This window comes from Calidris pugnax, unplaced genomic scaffold, assembly GCF_001431845.1.
Source record: "Calidris pugnax isolate Ruff unplaced genomic scaffold, ASM143184v1 scaffold44, whole genome shotgun sequence".
Taxonomy (NCBI): Eukaryota; Metazoa; Chordata; class Aves; order Charadriiformes; family Scolopacidae; genus Calidris; species Calidris pugnax.
Window position 1 is genome coordinate 7,430,124 of NW_015094506.1, and position 25,138 is coordinate 7,455,261.

General features: G+C 37.9%; 1 protein-coding gene across 8 annotated transcripts in view; it reads right to left on the reverse strand.

Moving 5' to 3' along the window:
- Positions 1–25,138, reverse strand: part of CNOT4 (CCR4-NOT transcription complex subunit 4) — an 82,278-nt gene that overhangs the window by 26,450 nt on the left and 30,690 nt on the right. For 5 of the 8 annotated variants that reach the window (XM_014964216.1, XM_014964217.1, XM_014964220.1 and 2 more), the window contains 6 exons: positions 18,814–19,057; positions 10,988–11,185; positions 8,392–8,478; positions 7,752–7,853; positions 6,834–6,959; positions 1,403–1,536 (listed from right to left, as the gene is read on the reverse strand). In XM_014964216.1, coding sequence (XP_014819702.1) covers positions 1,403–1,536; positions 6,834–6,959; positions 7,752–7,853; positions 8,392–8,478; positions 10,988–11,185; positions 18,814–18,987 — 821 coding nt within the window. In that variant the 5' untranslated portion in view covers positions 18,988–19,057. Of the gene's footprint in view, positions 1–1,402; positions 1,537–6,833; positions 6,960–7,751; positions 7,854–8,391; positions 8,479–10,987; positions 11,186–18,813; positions 19,058–25,138 lie in introns of those variants that run through there. The other 3 variants (XM_014964215.1, XM_014964222.1, XM_014964218.1) reach the window with 1 other exon arrangement.

Genomic DNA, 25,138 nt, shown 5'->3' on the forward strand with positions numbered 1-25,138 from the left:
AAGTGCCAAAAAGTTAGCACCACAGACTGGCCAAGCTCCAATTCATAATTGCGTTCTGAAGGCTTAAGATTCTACTGCAGTTTCAGATAGAGCATTCTTTTCTCACTGGTCTCATTTGTTTTGCTGGGATCTAAATAGGTTTCAAATTAAGATTAGTTCAGACTTTGAACATAAAATAATCAATACCCAAATGCAGAAGCGGTGTATTTGTTTTACTTACTGCACTCTACTTTGCAAGTCAATATTGAGCCAGTGCACAAGAAATAAGAAGCAGCACGGTCCTTAAGGAAAGATCCAACTGGAGGTCCTGATCACTCGCGGTCATATACATACAACACTTCTTCCAGAAGTTATACAAAATAATCCCAGTATAGTAGCTGGGATACCATTTCTAGAACTATATTCTGGTTATTCAAACTCCATTGGCATCATTTTAGATATAGTACCCACTTCCTTGCTTAAACTCTTGTGCAGTGATGCTGCCAGAGTCAAACTGTCCTCTGAAAAATTCAGTAGTGGATAAACCGGTACACAACACAAACCTTGATTACAAGGCTAAAGTGCATACAAACCGCAATCTAACTTTTACAATCCACTCTGTTCATCTCATTATGAAAATTCTACAAAAAGGAGTGGAGGAAACTGTTAACAGGTTTTATTTCTTAATCTTAAATTTGACATGTGAGTGGATAATTCATGTAAGGACTGATGACCTCAGGCTTTCAGTTATCTTCGTATGACCCTGTACTCATATGGACAGAAATCTTTTCATAACTTACTGAACAAATTACTTAAACAGAATATTATTTTAAAATAAAGCTGTAATAAATAACTGCAATTACAACATAGTGAAAAATATAAGTTCACTAAATGAAAAGCAAGAAATCTTTTATTCACATCTTATGAATTCTTACCCACACAAAAGACAGAAACTGATTTTACTTTAAACTGTCAAGGTCCTTACAGCTAATGCAAGGACTGCACTATAAATCATGATGTAAAAAACACAGTAAGAAACATAAAAATACTCTAAGGTATCTCAGCTGTAAGGGTACAGACTACATTCATCATGACACCATAAGAAGAAAGCTGAAATCTGGTCTTTAATAAATATTAAATATGAAATACAAGTTGTTCTTTAAAAACGACAATACCTTGTTCTGAACTAGTGTCCAAATGCACACACAGCAGAAAAACATTTATTTACTAAGTAAGATTCACACTCACTGTGTATTAGAACAAATTGCTGCTTATCTCACTGCAGAGAGAAAACCTTTATCAGTGTTCATCATATGGCACTAAAAAGAGCAGGCAACTTAGGGGATGCAATAGGAATAAGAAAGTTTTCTTTGGGAATAACCAGAAAGAAAGCATAGTCAGACAGTCCAGCATAAGTACTTACGCATCATACCTCTGCAGTGCTGTCACTTTGTTCTTGTTCTTGTCAACTGTACCCGTAGATAATTGGAGAAAATTGGGGTTTAGTTTGTATAATTCTTGCAGTAGTTTCTGTTCGTATTCCTGGTGCTTGCCCGCCTAAGGAAAGAGAAATTTACAACGAATGAATACTGGTTTGATATATATATATATTTAAATATATATTTATATAGTTTTAATATATATTTAAGATATTTTATTTGTGTATATTTATTTATATTCAATATATATTTAATAAATATTTTATAATTTAGATATATATATAAATGTAACTATGTACATGCCAAAGCCTAGCAATTGAGCTTTAACAACTTAACAGGTCACTCCTGACGAACTCAAAACAGTGCTTCTCAATCACAGCAGATGATCTCCATAAATCAAAAGCTTGCCTAGAAATCACTCCGATGTTTTTACCAATTTATAATTCTGTTGAGACTTCTAAAGCAGGAAAAAAAAAAACTTACAACCTTATTGGAACTTGCTCTTCAGTTCTAATCAAGAACTTCAAAATATACTTTCTAAATCACAGACTGCTAAATTTCCAAGGCAGTCTGCATTTGATATATCAACCATACTCAGGTCTTAAGAAGATAGGAAGGAGCAAAGAGTGTCTCAACCCAAAAGTTCCAAAATGGCAGTAATTTTATATTTGCTTAATAAAACCAGCTGAGGTGGTTTGAGTTTAACTATGATGTGACAATGAATATATTCTGAGCAATAACTGATTAAATCATTCTTTTTACTAACTGAAAACTTGAAATACTCTTTTAACTAACTGGATTAATTGACAACAATTTCTTGCTTTCAAAAATTGAGGAGGCCCAATCCAACTCCAGAATACTGAATCTGGTGAGTGAAGGAAGAGAGTATTTTTCAGGCTAGCTTATCTAACACCTGAAAAATTCAAGATGAGCACTCACATTTTTTGTTATACCACTCCAACTTACTATTTTGAAGTATCGTAATGAGTTGAATCAAGATGAAAAATACAACAGTGAATTTGAAGTTACCAATAGCTTTTATCCAGAGCTTCTAGCTACTAAGAGAGATCTTCTAGCAAAGGGAACAGTGCCAAGATTTATGGTCAGGCCTTCCAAATCTTAAGTTTGGAACACATATGTTATTTTCTAACACATCTTCAGTGTTAATTTAAAAGCTCTCACACTACTTGTACACCAAAAAATTATTATTTGTATATTACTTAATTCATTCCCTTTATAAATGTTTTGTTGGAATAGGAATGCAATTGATGCACAGACAATGTGGACATCCTCCTAGAAAAATATTACAACCTAAAAGACAACTATTACTTTCTTTTTAAAAAAAAAAAAAAAAAAAACACCACAAAACCAAGCAGGAATATTTGACAAAATTCAAAAAACAGTATTGTTGAGAAACTAAATTCCCTTATGGGCTCCTTTAGAAGAGTAACTGCATATCCCATTTGAATACTGCAAGTCAGTCAAACATTATAAGTATCTCCAGGTTTTTTGCTACTTAATTCTCCAGTTCTCCATTACTCGTAAATTCTGAACATGTCTTTTATGTAGTCAACCTACACAACCCTCAAAAGAGCACTGAAACAGAATCATAGAATAGTTTGTGTTGGAAAGGGCCTTTAAAGGTCATGAAGTCCAACCTCCCCTGCTATCAGCAGGGACATCTTCAACTACATCAGGTTGTTGAACTTCATGAGGTTCACACAGGCTCACTTCCCAAGCTTGTCCACATCGCTCTGGATGGCATCTCATCCCTCAGGCACATTATCTGGACATTGAGCCATTGGCCATTTGGATGCAACCATCCAACCAATTCCCCACTCACCAAACAGTCCACTCATCAAATCCCATTTAAAGAGAAGGATGCTGTGGAGGACCATGTCAAAGACCTTAAAAGAGGTCCAGAAAGAAAACATACATAGCTCTTCCCTTATCCACTGACGTAGTCACTCCATCACCGACAGCTTCAAGGTTGGTCAGGCAGGATTTGCCTTTGGTGAAGCTATGCTGGCTGCCTCAAATACCTCCCTGTGGCTTACCATAGCTTTTGGGAGGATCTGTTCCATGATTTTCCCAACCACAGAGGTGAGGCTGACAGGTCAGTAATTCTTGGGGTCCACCTTTCTACCCTTTTTAAAAATGGGTGCAATGTTTTCTTTTTCCTAGTCACTGGGGACTTCACCTGACTGCCATGAGGGACTGCCATTATGGAGAGTGGTCTGGCAACTACATCAGCCAATTCCCTCAGGACTCTGGGATTCATCTCATCAGGTTCCATAGATTACTGTATGTTCAGGTTCCTTAGATGTAATCACCCGATATATATATCGTCTTACCCAATAGTTGCTTACAAGCTACTACCTACAGTAGAAAAACAGAGTGGTTCTAGAGCATGGTTCACCTAAATGCAAGATTTATGAGATAAAAGGATTTCCAGGGTGCAATATTTCTCCATCCACCATTAATAGAATATAAGCAACCAGCTCAGATGCATAAATCTGCACTGCAAACTTTAACCAGCCTCCCTCAATAGCTCATCTTCCTTAATACTTCAGTGGCAAAAGACTGAGTGTCATGGCCGGGAACATCAGGCAAGTCCTAAACTCACTTAACCATCACATAAATATGAGAACAAAACAAGATTAAAATCCTATAGGAGGTTGCAGCAATTGTGCTAGCAAACCAGAGGACAAACTTAACATTTGCAACCTACCTGACCTAAATTCCCAACTTCACTTTCAGAGACTTCCTGGAGTTCTACCAGTTCTTTTCAGTTTGTCACAATGTTTAGCTCTATTAACAACTATTGAACCTAGAATGTAAATTCATCCATTGATAATTTTAGGGTTTTTTTAAAATAGAGAATCAAAGTCTGTGCAATGAACATTCAATCTCATCAAATGGAACTGTAAATTCATTGACACTAACCCAAACTCCAGAAAGCTGGTGCACTGAAAGCACAACGCACTTTTCAGTAGTTGTGTAGTTTCCAATGATTTTCAAGAAAGCATTATGAAAACAAGAAGAAAAGTTTAAGGAATGTAACAAAGAATAGGAAAGGAAGATTATTTTAAGTAACCAAGATCAAGTATAAGCCACTCAAGACTCCTGAAGGAAATCATGTGAAATTGAATTCCTTGCCAAGGTATGTAGCATATAAATTTTAACTGGCAGTTCGACTAGAGGACTGACAGATTGCCATTGTCTTCTACAAAAAGAAAAGATCCTGTAGAAAAGATCCTGTGAACTACAGACTAAGTTCAACCTCCATCCTTCCTAAGATTAAAAAGTCTGTCTACGTGGAAAAAAAAAAAAAGTAAATGGATAACATAATCTGCTAGGAATGAGTCTGAACATCTTCAGCAAAGGGGAATCCTGTTTCACTAACGTGATGGGATTCTACAGTATCAATAAGCATAAATAGAGACGATCCACAAAACTTTCAAAAAAGCCTCCCATGAGGGTAGTAAACTGCCATGCTGATAATGAGTAACTATGAAAGAACTCCAGACAACTCAGCAAACAAGCTTTACCAGAGACGTGTCAGGTAACACACCAATGGAAAAGCAGCCTAAACCATACTAACACTCTAGCACACTACTGATCTGTGAACTGGCTCTTACAGCTCAGAGAAGAGATATTGAGGTTACTGCCAAGAGATCTCTGAAATTGTTGATTATACACTGGCAAGCAAACAAAAAAAAAGTGCTGGGCATTATTAGGAAGGGCACATTAAAAAAAAAACAAAACAAAACAAAAAACCCCACACCCCACTGCACACCAAACATTAAGGACTTGTATATTAAACTTTGCTTCCCACCACATCATTAATATGATGTGTCTGACCTCTGCATCTCAAGGAGGACACAGAAGGTATTGAGAAGGGCAACAGAAATTATCACAGAAAGGAAGGAAATGCTTTATAAGGAAATTTAAAAGCCCAGAAACTGTGATTTGGAGAGCAGGTTGAGAGAGATAAGATCAACTTTTACAACATCACAAAGGCAATGGGTAAGATGAATAAAGGCTTGGCTTTCAGCAAGTACTACAATACTAAGATTATGGGACACTTGACAAAATTAACTGGAGATCAGTTTTACGCAGGCAAAAGAAAGCACTTCACAAAACAGGTGCTGAACTTCTGGGGCTTGCTGCCACAAAAGACTTGGCAAAGGGTTGACAATATCAGTAGGTTCAAAATGGACTAAATTCATAGCAAATAGCTCTATTTAAAAAAAAACCTAAAAAGCCTAGATAGGAACATACCCTCAAACAGCTCTAAGTGGTGTAAGAAAAACAGGGAAATTAACTGGGAAGGTGGCCTGGTTTGCAAGTTCTCCTTGAAGTTTACCTCCTATTGCCATTATCTGTGACAAAATATATACTACAGGGACTATTCATCTGAACCACCAGGGTATTTTTTCAATTTAATAAAATGTAGCTGAAATTCTCAGAAATAAACTTTTTTTTTTCCACAAATCAGTTACTAGATATAGATATTCTTCCTTATTCTCTGGCTTATATCAGCCTAGCACATTACATGGTTTAGGGGTAGACTTGGCAATGTTAGCTTTATGGTTGGACTCCTAAGGGTCTTTTCCAACCCACTTGATTCTATGAAATAAAATCCACTTGTATAACATTTGTGCTAGGACTAGGGGTGGGGACCATCTGCTTCATGGACAGACCACATGTAAAACTTATAGCATGGATGCAAGGCTGGCATACTTGAGATTGAGTTTAAAAGCTTTACCGTATCTCTTCTAGAGGGACAGACCCAGACCCCAAAAGCCTCAGAATGCACCACCTTTGAGAAAGTAAAGCTATCCATTTACTTGCTTCCCTACCCTAGATAATAAACATTTTGATCTTGAGATAATAAAAAAAAATATCCCTGCATCGGTATTTATGCTGTTACAGTTGGCCTTAATGTTTCATTTCCAAATGGTTTCTATACCCTTCACAGCCTACACAGGGTATCTGGATTCAGACAGCATGGTCAAATCACAGTACAATAGTTAAGCCACGATAACTAGCCACACAAAACCCACAGGAAAACCCAGACCTGCAGTAACTTCTTTCACAGGTATTTTAAATAACACTTTACCTTGCATTGGTATGAACAAAGGGCAAATAGCTAACTCAAGGTTATTTGAATTCTTGGCTAAGAGTTTATCATCTTTTTGACTCATGAACACTCAGGACTTGTCAGCCTTTAAAAGCAGCACACAGTGAAAAAAATTTTCTAACAGTTCACTTCCAGTATCCAACTAGTTAATCACCTTTTGGATTTCAAAATTCATCTCTGCCATAACATTATATACATATTAGATTAAATGATATACAATAAAAAACATATATGCCACATTTCATGTGTTTCTCATTCATTACACTTACCTGCATTTCTTCTTTTGTGAAACTGGCTGCTTCATCTCCCAGTTCATGTAGATACATGCAGTCTGGTTTTGGACACTGCATATTTTTTAGAAAATAACTGCAGTATTTTGTTGTACCTAACGATGCCTGAAAAAAAAAAAAAATCATTACGTAAGTACTGGAAGTTAAGAATGCCTTTTAAAGTGTAAGACAAAAAAAGCTGTATTTGCTAAAAAAAAAAATCCTTCCCAAGATTTGGAATTTCATGATAATTCATTTTTTGACACAGATGGACCAGGAAATCCATTTGTAAGAAATCTACATACTTCAGGATTAGATAATTAGGATGTATTTCTTTTTTCAACCAGAGTGCCAAAGTAAGAGCCTCAGTAAATATTTGCATTCATAATCATAAGAAGCCAAATAAATAGTAATGTGTTTCTATTACATGAAATTGGTTAATGTTTTGTAGCAGGGTAAGAAAATGAATATTAACTAGATGATTTTCTATAGCCACCAATTTGGCCAAGTCAACCTGAATACCTGTTTACACAGATAACAAAAGGAAAAAATTTGCATGTTGAGAGATGTGCTGTTTAGACTACAGAAATGCTCTATAAGAGCAAATAATCAGATTTTCACACTGTGCTATTAAGCTATACAGCAAAAAAAAATGACACTGTGTGGAGGGGGTGGCAGCGCATCTCTTTGTCTCAAACTTCTGTTTTACAAAGTTACCTGCTAATCCCTAAAACACCGCCTGCTGGAAGCTCACTAAACCTTCGTGTTGTGATTAATGCTGGGAAAATAGGTCAGAACCCAATAAACCGGACATTTTTGTTAATCAATATAGGCATATCCATACAAATAAAATTTTATACCATGTAGTAGTGTTAGTGCTCTAGCACATACACATAAGAAAGTAAAAATATTACCAACCTTAAGTGTTCTGCCGTCTACCACCACATTATTGACGCACTGTATGGCTCTAAGAGCATCTTCTGACCGGATGTAGGTTACATATGCACTGGCACTTGGACCCTAGAAGGAAAACACAGCATTTTTTTTTCATCCCCCTAGACAGATCTGAACATTAAGTTGCTTTTTTAACATCTCACTTCATAATCTGGTATATTCACAGCTACATTTTTTTTTAAACAGGAAAACTGACAAATTATAGAATTCATAAAAATCTAGATGCGATGCATAAAGAATGGGGAAATAAAGTAATGCATCCAAATGTTGCTTGAAAGTTCTAAAAATACTTCATTAGAAGCATTTTATCCCTGAAATGCAGATTAGTGAATAAATGCCACATTGCTGCTGCTCTGAAGGTTCTCACCCCGTCTTCTCAGGTTTTAATCTTTCTACATTGCTCTTGTATCCAACTTCAAGAGACTGAAACATTGTGAAATCACCAACTAAAGAGTAATTTGATTTTTGCAGTGCTGTATTTTTTTCTTTTCACTTCTTTAACCTATTGTTTAATCAGAAATAGGGAGTTCCAGATTCACTCCGCACACATGTATTTTCTCTAAAGGAATAAAAAAAAAAAAAATCACAAGAGCCTCTGACTTACCTGTGAGCCTGCATATGATGTGCTGTTATTAATGACAACTTTATGTATTTTACCAAACTTCCCAAAATATTCTGGTCGTTTCAAAACCTTTAAGAAAAGAAAGTTAAAGTGATATACCAGAAAGTTATTTCATAAAATGCTGAGCAACTAAAGCCTTTAAATAATAAAACACAGTTCTTTTCTACAAAAAGGAGGAGAGCACGTAGATATAGATTTATTTTGCAACGTAAAACATGAGTTACTTACAAAACAGAGCACATTGTCACTGCAGTAAATAACTGAAAGGAAGGATATTCCACATTTTGTGTTGTTTTTTAAAAATTTCTTTCAATACTCAGATTACCCAACCCTACCCTGGCAAGATACAACCCATTCAGCACGAAATATTCCTCTATGTATCTATTTTATAATTTGAGGGGAAAAAAAATAAATCACCAACTCAAATTTAAAATAAATAACCACCTTAAACTTGCATTCAGATATATTAACTGGTAGGAACAGAACACTGTATCCTGACTCACTTGCCCCACTCAAAAGAGACAGCGAATAAACGAACAATTCACAGGGGCAAGAAAAAAAAAACCTTTCAGAATCAACATCACTCTGAAATGAATGACTGAATCACATCCCTGAAGGAAAAACAAAAAACCACTCCTATCTTGCCCTTCCCTGCATCAGCTGGTAATAACACACCATTTAGGGATCCCGTGCAAAGCAGGAACATCTCTAGCATATTAAGCAACTCTGTTGAAAAACAGTTACCTGTGTGCCAATATCTCTGACACATTTGGTAGCAAAAGCCTTTCTTTTTCTATCCCCGTGACAGAAGGAAGTGCAGAAGTACTGACTGCTCAGACTGAAGCTAACTGTATTTTCAATTCTCACCAATAACCTGAGAGGTTAAAAAGGACAATTTGTTTCCCTAGCCCTGTCTTCATATTAACACTGGATAGTACAGTTAAACTGTACTGATCCAAGAACTTCACCTAACCACCTCCACCACCTCCTCAGTCTTCTCAAGGGAGCCTCAGTGCCTTCATCTGGAACATTCTGTAGAACTACAGGGCACACTGTATAGACCACCAGTCACTCACTGGTCTCTTGACTGCTCTTCACTTGATCTACACCCTCTTGAAAGATCCTACATCCACCCTCAGTCATCATTCCAGAGAAGACCAACAATTCTGAGTAAAGCGGAACAGTTTGCTCAAATGTCTTGCAGATTATAGTCCTTGTAAGATATGGCTGCAGGGCCTTCACAATTTTCACAAGAGCGTACATATCAATAGAAGTAAATCCACCTGTACTCCATTATGATCTATAGATATATTTCCAGAAACAGCAAACAGCAGCCAGTCTCCCCTTCCAAATAATCTTTATTTGTGAAGGGTTTTTTTCCCTGCTTAAGTGGAAAACTTAAATTGGTTATATTGAATGCCTCTTTTTTTTTTTTTTTGCCCATCTCTCTCTTTCATGATAAATTTTTTGGAAATCAAATCATCTCAGTGCTACATGCAATATTCAGTAAGTACACATTCTCTTCAGGTATGTCAGTGAGAATATTGCTAATACCAAACCTAGTACAATACCTTCACCCCCCTCCTACACCAATAAACCCACTTCTAATTACTTCAAGTATTCAGTGTGAAATTATCGAAGGTTAAAAAAAATAAATAGCACCAAGCCAGTGCTGACAGTTGCAAATACTTGTTGCTATATTCTTGTAGAAGTGTTACACACCAGCTCAGTTTAACTTTGATTTTCTTCCTCCCGTCATATTCCAGTCTACCCCCCCTCCACTAAAAGCTGCTTTTTACATTTGTTCTTTCCCATTCTATCAAAACGCAGCCCATACTCTAAGTCCTCAGAAACAGCCACTTCTATTTGAGATTTCTCCAGATAATTTAGTCCCATCAGGTGAACTTAACTTGGTACAGTAGTTTTGAAGACATTTATCTTATCCTGTAGTACATTACCTCCATATTCCAATTCAGGGTAGTTTTACTCATTAGCACTAATTTCACCTGCAGCCAACTAATGATGGAAATAAAACATGTTAAACACAATCAGTTTTCTCAAATGAAAAGCTTTTTTTTGATGAGGCAGAGTAACAAACCAACTCTTTCCTGAGTCTTCCTCTTACTAATTTATTTCCCCTCAGCCTCATGCTCCTTCCTACTTGCACTTCAAGTGTTGGCTTTTTTCTTCTGTCCCTACACGTTTGTGCTACACTTTGTATTTGTTCTTTATAATCCAATCTCAGTTTAGAACTGGTGGCACATGACAGCTGCATAGCACCAGCAGATTCAGCCTAGGAAAATGAGCACCTAAAAAAATCCTTAAGCTTATTTTTAGCTTAACAAGCCATTTTTAAACAAATACAAAGAACAATTTCCTTAAAAAAACAGAGCATCCGTACTCCCGAAAACAAAGACATAAACACCTATTGAGGTTATTTTGGAGGAGGAAGCTGAGGAGGTTCCCTTAAGAAGAGTGCCTCAGAAGCAGTGAAACCACCAGGGAGACAGATAAGGGTGGGCACAAGGGTATTCCAATGGTTCCTTGACAGTAAGATCTGCAAGTGCGAACAGCTCACCTCTGGATCTGCTAAGCGCTGAGACAGTCCTACCACGAAGACAAGGTTCTTCTGTACAACCCGTACACTGGCCAAATGTTTGCGATTCTCTGATATCTTCTGTTTCCTCTCATTTTGTTTCTGTTTCTTTTCATTTTTTATCCTTTGCAGCTCTTCCTGGGAGAGTGGTTTGTACACTGCTGGATCTTCTGGATATGGCTAAATGTAACAAATACCATTAAAAACAACAGAAATAAGAGACAAAAGCATTTGAAAAATCATTAATCCCGATATTTTAACACACAAATTTCTTTCTTCTGTTGTACTGTTCTGACTGTTATGGCCAGTCACATTATGGAACTAGCATATTCAGTCCTTTAGGAAAGATGAACATCTCGGATATTTTCATGGAATTCTCCTATTTATAAGCATAATACTGATTTAGGCAATAGCCACATTCTAACCCAGCTGCCTAGTCAGTTCGGTAACACTACTGGCAGCTGCTATACGACAGCCAACACATCCTGTTAAGATTTCTCTAACATAGCATAGTAAGCAGGCTGAAAACATGCCCTGCATATTCACTTTATATTTAGTTGTCTGAAACAGATTTGGATACTAAAGTGTAGTAACAAAGTTAAGACTAAAGGATAAGAAATCAACATACAGTTTCAGTGGCCCACCAAGTTCAAGACAGTAACACCATTAAATGGCTCAATCTTTACATGGTTAACTTCTCCTACTGAAGACACAAAATTTCAATTCTTGCTATGCTTGTCTACCAGTTTGAAACTTGGGCTTTGTCTTTCCTGTCTAAAGATGCATTTTTAACCTCAAGATTATCATCTACAGATAACTTGTCAAATACAGACATAACACTAGATTTTAATCTCAAAAGTATCTAGCAGAAGTACAAGTGTCCTCAGAATTACCTAGAAAGATTGCTCTATTCACACAGAGTGCTGCCATAAAGGCACTATTTTAGCCTGGTCTTGCAGACTACAATGCACTCCCTTTTTGTCCCAGATTATTCCTCAAAGCAGTTCCATATTCCTTACTTGTCCCACTTTTCTTAAAATGAAAAGTTAAGATTTCACTCTTTATGTACAAAGCAGCGCTAAGCACAGAAACAAGTATACAAAAAAATATATCTCCAACAAAAAAAAAAAAGTGTTTCTAAACACTGAGATGAAGTAAGAAAAATTAGAATACAGGAGATGTGCATATAAGGTAAAGACTTAAGATCAAGAAGTTAAGCTCGCCATTATGCTGAACTAAGTTCTTTGTACTACCATAACCAAAGGTTTCAGTGTGCAAGACCAACAAAAATTAATTTAACTTTTTCCTGACTGTACTCTGTTAATGGTAGAATACAACACTAGTTGTCATACTAAATGACCCGAGAGCAGCAGATGAAAAAAAAAAGCTTTGGTTAAAAGCATATATTCCACATACTTGCATCGTGCCAGTGAAAGAGCCACTGAGTGCTCAGACCTGAGTACATCCCCAAACAAAACAATATCCCTTTTACAGTTTAAAGTTAAGTATCAATATGCTATACTTGAGACATCTTCTGAAAATATGCTGCAGTTGACTTCAGCAGATGGCATCTCATGGTTAAACACCAAGCCCACTGGAAAACATTTTTAGTATCACAAAGGAATTTAAACTTCTAAGATACTCTAGCAGTAGTCCAAGTTACATGACTAAATCCTTAACATGAAAACACAGTAAGGACTCAAGTTACCCTTGAAGAACAGATAAAGCCATACCATTTCTTAAAAAGTTACGTTATTCACAAGAAACACTTATACAAATTTCACAATGTACTTGATGAACAGCAATCACCTCTTAGTAAGGTCATTTGAGATTAACTATAACCAATTATTATCTTGAGTCAACACATGTACACATGAGGACTTCAGAGATGCAGAATAATTCTGCAAGGCACCTCACTTAAGGAGCTTCTCAAAGTCTGCGTTAGACAATCATGTAGAATAAAAAAATAGATATTCTTTTGTTTTAGGGAAGAGAAAGACTGCTTAGCAAAGAGAGTTAATTCGGTTATTACAGTCAAGCTGAATTCAAATGGGGGGTTGGAACTTGATGATTCTTAAGATCCCTTCCAACCCAAACCGTTCTATGATTCTACGATGAAGTGCACCAGTATAAGGTAGATATAGTTCCACGTCTCATACTATGCAAGGCAAGGCTTGCATATGTGCTGCTGTCTGGTACTGTGCAAGAAATGAGTTAATGGTTTTCAGTAGGTTCAGTAAGGCTCCTGAAGGCCCAAGAAAACTACAGTAAAGCCTGCCAAAGTTCATCAGCTTCTTTCTTGCCAATCATAGCCACATTCAGACCACATTCTCAAATGAGAAGCAAGTCAGTATGTTCCTTCTTTGTAAAGCTATTTGCTACCAGAGGTCCTGAACGTTAGTCAGGAAACATTCTGGGTAGCTCAAGCATAACCTTGAGCAAAATGTTTATTTATCCATACTAAAACTAATAGTTTGTATTTGTACACGCCAGCGCAAGAACTGCTGGGAGGCACACAACTAAACAGCAACTGCAGATACAGGGAAGAGAAATATCTTCATAACCGCAGAATGTGTGAGACTACCTGAATTCGGATTTCGCTCATTAAGTAGCAGCAGCAGTTGATTTGCCACCAGGGATAACAGCACTTGTCTGAGCAACAGAATAATCAAAAATTCTTGCTAGATACTGCAGCACTGTATTATATTGGAAATGTATGTTTATCACTCTCATGACATGTTTAATGCTTCTAAGGAATATGAGTAGTTGGATATCCTGACTTGCAGGACCCACAAATGTATCTGCGTGCACATCTTGAATCCCAAGAATAAATCAGAAACCCAATCCTAAGTAATGATAGATGATTTTGCTATGTATATCCATGTGGGAGGATGACAGATAAGAGATATTGAGCATTTAAGGAGGGAGGAAGGCAAGTAAGGACAGTACCGACATTTAAGAAGTTAATTCTAAAAAATATCAGCTATTTGAAAAACTGTTCCTTTCAAATGACTACATGAAGTCAGACTATAAATAGGACAATTTAGACTGGACATTAGGAAGAAAGTGCAGTCAGACACTAGAATAGGCTGCCCAGTGAGGTGGTTAAGTCACGATCCCTGAATGTGTTTAAGAGTCTTTTAGATGCAATGTTGGGGGACATGGTGTAGGGGAGAACTTTGTAGAGTAGGGTTGATGGTTGGACTCATCCTAAGGGTCTTTTCCAACCTGAATGATTCTATGACAACAAATGATTTCATATTCAGAGTGACTGCTTCCCGCAGTGTGGAAGTTCATGAACTGATACGATAGTTCAACTATAGATAAAATGTGTGCAGGGAAGGTTGGTGGAACGTGGCTCTGAAAACCAAGCAAGGTGGATTGACAGCTGGTGTATCTTAAAGTACCATTTCATCTGTTGTTTACTCTGTCCAATCCTACAAAATAGGGGTAGGACCAAAGGTACCGGAAGCTCTCAGGTCTTTCAACAGCTAAAGCGGCAATGCTACTGACATGATACATCTCACCTTTTTTTTTTTTCTTTCACAAGAAGTATAAAATACTTGTTTAAGCTACTACCACTGATTCCTTAGCTGGTAGAGGATTTGAGATCCAAGTAAAGTAGCTACATCAAGTATTATCAGCATTTATGTATTTTCAGACACAAGACATTAAAAGATGTCAACAACACTGATTCACTAAGTTTAGCTGACAGCCTCCACTTCAGTTATTCACATCATCTTCAGCAAAAACCACAGAAGCCATCTGAACAAGATGTACCAACATGGAAGATGACCAGATTTTGTTTACACTAACTGCAAGTTGCTAACAGGAACTTCATCAGAAGTTCAAATGTCTCTTCCGTAGTCTCATTTCTTTAATCAGAGATGGCCCTTGATGAATTTTCAAGTCTTTCTGACTAAGTTTGTCTTGTCATTTAAGTTTTGTTTTCTTTCAGACTTTTTTCCCCACATTTTCCCAATTGTTGAAAGCTGAGCTGGCATTTATCAAGCACTTTGCTTTTGTCATTCCCAGATGGGTCACATTCCTTCCACACAATGGATGAACCAACATTTCCCAGTTGTTGCCTTGCTACCAAATAGGTTCTGAAATGAGAAACACAGAGAAAGTCAATAAGGTTTATGCACAGTATACACCATACTACTTATATCAAGAATAAACCCCAGCATTTTCCTATATATTTCTAAGTATCAGTTGTTGCACCAAACTACTCTGTTGTGGGATTAAAAGCACCAGAGGAAGCAACTGACATTTGGAGACTGTGCATTAAGACCAGGTGTTTCTTTTACACAGAAGCAGGAGTAGGATAAACACGGACAAGAATATGCTTAAAACATGTCAGTTTCTTGGTCATAAAATGTAACAGTTTACTATTTTTCTTCATCTCTAACACAACGTGCTAGGAGGAATAAAACTCCCTAAATCAAGGAATTGTAGAACAAGTCAAAGTCACATCATAGAAACAGCTGTGTATCAAGTTATATTATCAGGTGGACAGGCAAAGCAATTAAGAAATGTGAAGGAGCTGAGCTTTTTTATTGCTGGGATTTAGAAGTTGCAACAACTAAGGTCTGAGAATGCTATGCTCTATTAGAGCAATACAAGTGACTGAAATAGTACGCATTATTCATATGACAAAACAGTACCAAGGCCACATTTTTAAGAAAAGAACAAAGAAAAATCACTGCAAAGATAAAAATCACAAGGATAAAAACTAGAACCAGCAAGTCTGGTGACCTGTAAACCAGCTTTTGGCTACAATAATCTCTTTTGAGGACAGCATATTTTCATTCTAATTTGACTAGTTAGCGGCTATTTCACTCACAGTTAAGAAATCAATTGACTGGAAAAAACAGGAAGGCTTGCTTAGCATCTTACAATTGACTACACCTACAATTCTGAAGGGCATCAGGAACTCAAAGCAGGTCAATTCTATTTTTTAAGGAAGCACTTTTTGTAGTTAATGAATTAAACAGAAACAATTTCCGAGTATTTCAGAAGATTCAGACTAAGTTTAGAAAGCTTTTAATGTGTTATGAATAAGAAACACTAGTTTCTAACCACCTTTCAAGTTAAATTCTTAATTTCCCAAATCAAAACAAAGCAAATATTTATCTGTTGCTAACGGGAGGAAACTTACGACACACTAACTCACTTGGCTGCAGCCACATGAACATTCTGCACATGCAAATGTTAAACTATGTTCAAGAATACAAATGTTCAATGTATAAAATTTTCAAGCACATAATGTTTTCTGTTGGGTAGAAAAAACTGCAAGCTAACATCTTCTCAGTTAGAAGTAAATTAGAGAAGCTTAGGAAAATAACAGCATACATGCAATGCTCAGTTAAGACCTATCAAGCTAATGGCACAGGCACCACTGTAGTGTATAGCCAAACTATTTTATCACAGACTTCTCCAAGATCTCCAAACCTTTATATCAAAATCCCTGGTTAGGTAATTTCTTCATTACTGCTTTCCACAGACTAGCGATCAAACCACTGGAAAACTCGCATCGCCTTCGATACCATTGGCACAAATAGGAGTTTTCTATCATGTAATTGTGGATGAAATAGCCTTGTTTTAATATACGTTTGTTCACAGTCCATTTTGCAGTAAGTATCCTGTACTGGTATACATGTTACAAACATGTTGGAACCATAGTACCTACTATAAACTTTCCTGCCAAAATTTTGTTGCTTTGCCATTTTCTGCACTTCAGCATTTTAAGCTGTCACAATCAATACACCCTGTAGTAGTTATGAACTAGAAAACTGCTCAGATCTTTTCCTCAGAAACCCTACCACACACAGACAGAAACTATTTAGACACACTGCACACAAAAAACCATACCTGGTTCAGAAGGTCCAGCACACTTTAAAAGGTGGCTTCTTCAGACTTATTGGACGTTGTCATCAACTGTGTAGCTTGAAGTGATTTATTCCCAAGATCCTGATGGGGTCTCTGCACCACAACATCTTGGTCTATGTCACGAAATGAGTGCACTCCTCGGCCTCCTCCATGCTACAATCCAGTGATACAGATGCAACTCTATTTAAGAGCATCTTGTAGTCCAGGGATGAAGAAAATATCATGAATGTAATCCTCGTCCATCATGAAAGATGTCTCCTTCCTCTCCTGGAACGGTGTGCTTCATTCCAGTTGCAGCACTCATTCTAGCTTTACTCCAAAAAACATTTTTCTGAGCAAACTGTATCCAATTCAGCAAAATACTTGCACGTCCAATCATACACCAGATTATTCCACATTAAGAAGATGAGCTGTAGCAGTATCCATATTTCAAAGCATTCAGACACCCACAGGCAGTGAGTAATATTTGCTTCCTTGATTTTTCAGATGTATTCCACAAACTTCCAATAGTGAACAGGCAGAGATGAATCAAATAATTGTTGTCAAGAACTAGTGTAACAAATCCAGGTACATGAAGTGACTTCGACAACGAAATTCCAGAAATCTCACGTTGTACCAAAAGAGTGGAAATTTGCTTGTACTATGAAAATTACTATACAGCATGTCTCACCAACATCAGGTATCACACGTAGAGCCTGATTTGGCTGATGACAGGTGGATCTTCCATGTAGAACATGCAGCTCAAATAGAGCAGCAAATTTGTACAATTTGTTAACAAACGTACGTTACTGTGGGAGAGCCTTCAGGCTCACAGGGGCATCCGAACACACGTTAGCAGTGATAGCTCTAGTGTAGCCAAAGCCCAAAAAAGCCGCGAGAAAATGACTGGAAATGCTTATAAGAAAGCCGTGGCAGTAAATAAAGATAGTGAGACCAAATAAGATTAACTTGGGGTCTGAAAGGGGAGCTCTACTATGAGAGAGGAAGCCAACAAGGCATAAACTGAGGATAGAATCAAGATTAAATAGCAGGAGAAAGAGGTGACATAAGTAGCTGTGATTACAAAAAGAGGAAGGCCTGGCAAGAAAGTTACAATCGAGGGAAGTCATTAGCGTTAAAGAGAAGATGATATTGAGAAAGAATTTTATTAAACACTAAAGATAAGGAAATAATGAGGTTAAGCAAAACACTAAAAGGAGGAGGAAAATAATTCAAATGAAAAACCAGGCAATTCAGTGAAGCTGAAGTTTATAGTTGTGGCCAACCAAAGTATCAGCCAGACATCAATTAAGAAACAGGGAGAAATTAAGTGTGACTCTCAAAGTACTACCTTTAGCATTTGGCAATAAGATCAGAATATTAGACAAATAGACTTAGCCTAGATTTTGAAATGCTTTTAAGTTTAACACCATTGGACATATTTTCCAAAGGTTTTACATGTTTAGTGTCCAGAAAAAACATGGATTAAAAGCTCCAGTGCCACAAATAAAACAAGCAGGCTCTTTATAGGCTTGCCTCAGACAGCTCTGCTAGTTTAGCTGAACCTTGGACCTCAGCAAACCCCTGATGCTGGAATCCTCACTGTCTTTCCTGAAAAGACTTTGTCAATGCATGAGCAACCCAACTCAAAGGATTATTTTTTTTTTTTTTGGCAGTTCTCCTAGCATCAGCACGCCTTGGTTCTGATCCACAGCTTCCCCTATTAATCCAGTTCCGAATTTAACAAATCAAGACTAGCTGTAGCACAACAGCTTCGATACATACGCAGATAGAATCTGAACGATCCAATACCTCACCCTTGACCCAGGCCACGGCTAGATGAATGTTTCCCCGAAGGAAAAGGATGTCTTGGGTACCAACACAATGCAAGAGCCTTGTGATATGTGCAAGACAAGCTGCTGTTCCGGGATATTTACCTTTCTGCAAGCAGGACAAAGTCCATTCTCATCAGTACGGATACGATGCCAACAGAAACGGCAGATTTGGTAGCCACAGGTGCAAGGGAAGAAGTTGATGTCATCAATTTCCAGAGGCTCCATGCAAAGGGGACATTCCACAGGGTCTTCCTTAGCATCAGGGCTGCGAGACATCTTTATATGTTCGCAGAGCAGCAAAAGTTTATAATAACTTAATAGACCAAGAAGGTCAGCACTTGAAGGTCTGCAAGAGAATTAAAAAAAAAAAAATGATTAATATAATTTTGACCACCATTTTTTGGTACTTTTTAATCTTTCAGTTCTTCATGGCTTTCCTTCACCCCACACAAATTATCTTCTCACAAATTACTCCCTAATAAACTTGCATGTCTTTTCCTACTCCTAAGTCACACAAGTAATATGATAGATGGTACTGGTGACGTACCTCCCTACCTGGACACGCAAACACTACTTTGGCAGGTCACTAGCCTATTTGGGTTTCAAACTGTACAGTTGCAAATAAATGCTTAAGAGCGTACACCATACTTTGCTTCTAAGTTCTACCAGCTCCTTTAACTATTGCTTTCTCGAAATCTTCTGCAAATCCAAAGTCAAAACTTTTAATGCAGGACTTCAAGATTAAGATTAATTTATTCCTTCCCTCAAAGACTTGGAACTATCAGAGATTTGGAAGAACATTTATGTCATCCATTCAGACTTTTCAGTAGAGGTGCACAATTAACAAACAAAAACAAGGAAAGCTTCTACTTAGGAGGATTTGTTTCTTTGGCCATCTCATTTTTTGGTCCAGAGATTGATCTCGGAGATCAGCCTTAGGACTAAAGCCAAGATTTTTCAGGTACACAACTTTCTACATGGGTCAGACAACTTTAAGTCATTTATGCTTTTCATCAGTATCCAATTCACACCAAAGTCCAAATATACGCATGTAGCTGAAAGAAAATCAAGTTTTAACTTCTAGTGCTGCAATAACAAGGTACTTTTGCATCAGAATCATTAAGATGCAGAGAATTGAGAACCTCAATTCAGGTCACCACTTTCTTAATTCATTTCTTGAAGTCAGTCATCTGAGTATACTTCTATTCTGTCAGTTTAAGAATGCAGCACAAGAAAGTTACTTTCAGACTCAGAACAAGGCACACACAGTCACAGATATTCAATCAGTCTGAGGGTTGCTTTTTTTTTTCCCCTGTGTTTTTCATTTAAGTAACACTCCATATAGTTGAGGTTGCATCTAATCTCAGCAAGCTGTCTTGATCTGCTGCATGAGATATGCATGTAGATGGGACAGAATTAAAGGGCAACAGCAGAGTTTTTCTCCTTTTGGAGAAAACAAAGAAAACAACCCACCAAAACAAAAACTACTGGAAACCCACTGAAAAAGATATAAGCAGAACCGATAGTTGGATGGTCATCCTATCTGTAACAAAATACACCACTTCTTTACAAATAAGTGAGCTCAAAAGTTTTTTAAAAATCCAAAATTCTTTTTATGATTATGCCTTTCCCAAATCATCAGTCACGCAATTATAATTTAACCACATGTACACAATCTGGACTCCCCTCTACTTTCCCAGAGTGTTTTCTGTTTCATTTCTAACCAAAGACCATAAAATCACGTACCATCCAATCTTTCTCTAGGCTTCTCCAGAAACAAATTCTCACATCCACCTACTTGAAGAGTGACATTTACTCCTGTCCTTGGATGCAAGATAACAGAATGTTTTGAGATCAAACCCTTGCTCATAGATTTCTGTATGTTAGTGTTAGCCTTATGTATCTTTGGTTTGATAATTTAATAGTCAGAGAAATTCAGGCCTGTTTATTATCTTCCACACTCGAAATCATACTTCCTTGAATGAAGTCTATCCCAGCTCAAATTGGGACCTCCCACGTTACAGGATAGGATCCATTTAGCATCAGTCCACAATATTTGTCCCTATCCTGCACATCTCTTCAGGGACAGAAATTCCTCTGCAAGCACCCAGGAGAGAGCCCTGAAAAGGCACAGCATATATGCATACAACTAAAGCACCGCCCAAATACGCAGCAGACAGTATACAGCTTTGTACAGGAACAGTTGCCTTGTAGTTAGTCTAGGCTACAGGTTAACCTATCTTCAATGTCAACTAGTTTGGTAGCCCTAGAGTTAAAAAACTTCCACTGGACGCTCACAGAAAAGTAAGGATGAGAGAACAAATTTTAGATGCGGTAAGCATAATTTCTCTATGCAGCATGCAGTAGCAACAACACTGTCCTCTTTCTGACCTTCACAATGATTAAAATTGAAAAGTTAAACTCCTACAACAATACGGAAGCTTTTACTTCATTATCTATGCTTTCATTAATGCTATATTTACAATCTTTTTGACAGGCTGAAAGCCAGGTTCTGGGACCTTACCAGTGTTTGCTACAGAGAACACTAGCAGAATCTGACCTGAAGGAAGGAAAGGATTAGTTTGTTTGGGAGCTTTGTCTTGTTTTTAAGAACACATTCCCACTGGCTGAAGAGTAGGAGGGACTGTTAAAAGGCCACAGCACATTATTTAATTGCTTATTATGCAGATAACACACATTTCTACAGCAACACTTAGATTTCCTGTAAGCTTGTCACACTTGTATAGCAGCAAAACCATTGCAATATAAAAATTACTTTAAACTCAAGCACGGGATAAACTACACTCGTTTTGTTCAGTTTAGATTTGGATTTGACTTTGCCACAGATCTCCAAACAACAGGTCAGTAAGCAGACAGTGTATTCCCTTCGACTGTGTACTCATTCCACCACAGGCTCAGCAGCTTTGTGCCTACTGAAACACGTCCAAATTAAGCTATACTGGTACTAGCGGAGCTGTAGTTAAAAGTGCAGTTTGGAAGAAACTTCAGCCACCACAGCAAAACTACTGGATTATGAAGTTACTATTTGGAATCTCCGCTAAGAAATGTCATCAGTTCATGTGAAAAAAGCATGACATATTAGCTAGTGCCTCTGGGATATGCAGACAAGCTCTAACAAAAGTGCAACATGATTAACATTTATGAGCTGTTTAAGTTAACACTAAGAGTTCAGCAGCTGCTAGCAATAATGCCAATAGCTTGCTTCAATCAGCAAACGGCCTGTTATTTTACAGCAAGGAGTAGAGAGCAGCTGTGTGCCATGTTCCTTTAAACTAAGTAGGAGGCAATATTTCTTTACTTGGGAAAAGACCATTCAAGCATCCCATTTAGAGATTCTTCACTGAAATGTGTCTCCATTTCAACAGGGTTTAAGTACCAGGGTCTGTCTCTCAACTCTGCATCAGAACGACACTTATTTTTTCAAAATGGGAATAACATGCATAGTAAGGCCTCGTTAATACATTGTTCGTATAGCGCTACCAAGAAACACGGAGTAAGTGGTCAGCTCTAGAGCTATTCCAAACAATTCAAGATTAACGTCACAGGAAAAGTAACACAGCAATGGCAAAAAACAAAAGGCAGTATTACAGGCTGTGTTTAATCCAGAGTATTTGGTCTTTGGGATCAGGTTCAAAGAGACCAAATTAATAGCATCTCAGGAGAAGAAAAGGAGGAAGGTTGCGCACATGTACACACGTGATACAGGCAGCTAGAATTTGTCCATGCACTTTCCAAAACACCGACAACTGTAGTCAAACAGGGCTCCAACAGCTTCACATCCTGTTTACAGGAGACTCTGCCAAAACATTCATGCACACAGGGATGGAGTGGAGGCGGACAGTGTCCAGCAGCATCTTTCAGATTTAGTGAATTGCAATAGGTAATCACCAAAATACAGAAATATACAGTTGTGTATCTTATCCCTTCCACCATACCAACTATTAAGTTCCTTTCTTTTCCAAACACATACCCAAAATGGAAAAATAAAAAGATAATTTCTCATTAACTTTTAAAAGTGCTTACTTAGTGGATTTGACAGCTGTGTCTAATCAGCTTCACTGTACAATTGTTTCTCTTGATGAAATACTCCAAGTTTTGCAGTCAGGAAAAATAGATCCTCCTATTTGAGGGTACTCACCTAAACCCAATTTTACTTTTATTATACTTTTAATATAGCTAGTGATTTCAGTCCATTTAGGAGGCAGATGTTGCCTTTCCCTTTTTTACTTTAGGTGAGCAAGTTTAGCTTCCAGCAGTTTATCTTCCCTATTTAATTTTAAAAGGGGTCATAAAAAAGGGGGGCAGGGGAAAAACCAACGACTTTGTTATCCACTCTTTTTCCTTGAGTGCAGCGATTTGAGACTTGACACACACTCCCCCTCATCTCCCCATAGCAGACACCAGAACATCACCACTTGCTAGCAGTTCATTTTAGTAAATGTGTCCCTTAAAGTTTAAGTCCTCCCCCAGGAGGGCAGTTAGCTCCAGGGGATACAGACACATTCGCCCCCTCACACAATGGGCTGAATCCAGCCTTGGTACTAACTTTAAGACACTGAAAGTGTTACAGCCAAAAGTTGTCAAAATCTAGTCATGAAAAACCTGAGTAAAGGACTTGCATCCCAGAAAATTTTTGGAGACTTTGGGCTTCTTGAAGGAAAAAATCCAGACATGTTAGCTAATGTTTCACTTAAAGTCCAAACATACCTGACACTTGAAGTGAAACAGGTCGGAGTCTATGCACCAAACGTTTAGTAAGGGCTCATTAAACTTACGCAAACAGAAACTCATACTTTTTTTTCCATGGCCTTGTATCTTTTGTAGCTCATCAGCCCCAAGAAGTCTCAAAAATGTGCTGCAGATGCTGCCTGCATAACACCACGGGGACGGCAGCCTCCCGAAACCTCCATTCCCACCCTACCAATGACCGGTTCCCTTTTCACACTTTACCACTGTGGTGGTCCCACACACAGGCTGGACGCAGAAAGGCGAGCAGACAACAACCATTAGCTATAGTAGATTACCCCTTCCTTAAATTAGGGGAGCAGCAGCAGCAATTGTGTCAGCACAGGGAGGGGGCACAGTGGCCCGAGGGCCTTGCTTGGACTACCTCCTCCTACTAGTGACTGCTGAAAGGCAAGAAACCTTCAGCTCCTTCGGTCTCTGAACATAAAGACTATCACTTCACTACATTGCAGTGACCTCTGGAAGTTTTACATCGAAACCTTTCATAGGCAGGCTGCAGAGAAACCCCCGTTTTTACTTTTTTTAAGCACGCAGAACTGAAGGAGATCAGCGAGTCCTTCAGGGCCCCAAAGAGATCCCATATGGGAGAAAGTTCACACATACGTGTCCCAAATCATCAATGGATGGTCTCATCATTAAAACATCTATCTAGTGTTGTGTCTTAATTAAGTCATCCACACAATTCGGGAAAAATCTGGGGAACTTCCCCAGGCCAACTCTTCAACATGCTACCCTCTACTTGCCAGTCAGTTGTTGTTTTTTTTTGAATCTTACACAAGGAGAGTGATCCCTTTCTTCAACCAGCCCTTCACTCACATCAAAATAGTGAATTTTACAATCACCTGGTTAGCAATGCTTGATGTAGGAGATGGCAGGAATGCTGAAAACAGACTATGCTTTTCTAAGTTTTATGGCGCTGTTACTGACTGAGAACAAAGACACCTCAGTGGCAACCGAGCTGCTAATTTTCAGTTGAGACAGAGGGAAAGTTCACTTCCTACTTCTTTTTCCTGACTGTGCTGAACATTTAAAGCAAACTGTACTACTAATTTCCAATCATGCCCAGTGACTGCACAGTACGTTTGTCTCTCATGTCTTCTCTCTGGAAAAACGTTTAGTATTCATGCTGTGGTCTGCAACAACACTTTGATCATGGTACAACTAACAGATAAGAAAATTAAGAGGTAGGTAAGGTCCTGTATGTTTTTAAAGTATGACTCTGATAGCTATCTCAGTATTTCCAAGCTGCATTACACTGACTAGGATTATCCCCGAGTTATTTATCTCAAAGAGCTCAAAACTGAATTCTGTAGAGACTCCTCTGCTTTAAGCCTCCCTGCAGGTGCTCAAGGAGTTCTGTTGTGGTTTCAAACTTTGAAGCCTGCCAGTGTAAGTAGTTGTACTGTCAACTGAACAAGACAAGAACATAACTATTTTTGTTGGGTCATATTTTACCCAAATCAATCCTCCATCTAGTTCATCACGCAGCCATGAAGCTTTCACCAGCACAGTGAAGACTGTGAAGAAACAGGCAAGTAGGGGTAGCGACCGTTCAAGCAGCATAGTCAGCAACAGTGCAAAACTCAGCCAAAGAATTCATTAGGTAAGTTTCAACCTAATGTTCTCCAGGCACCCCAATAAAAAAAAGGAAGTCAGATGC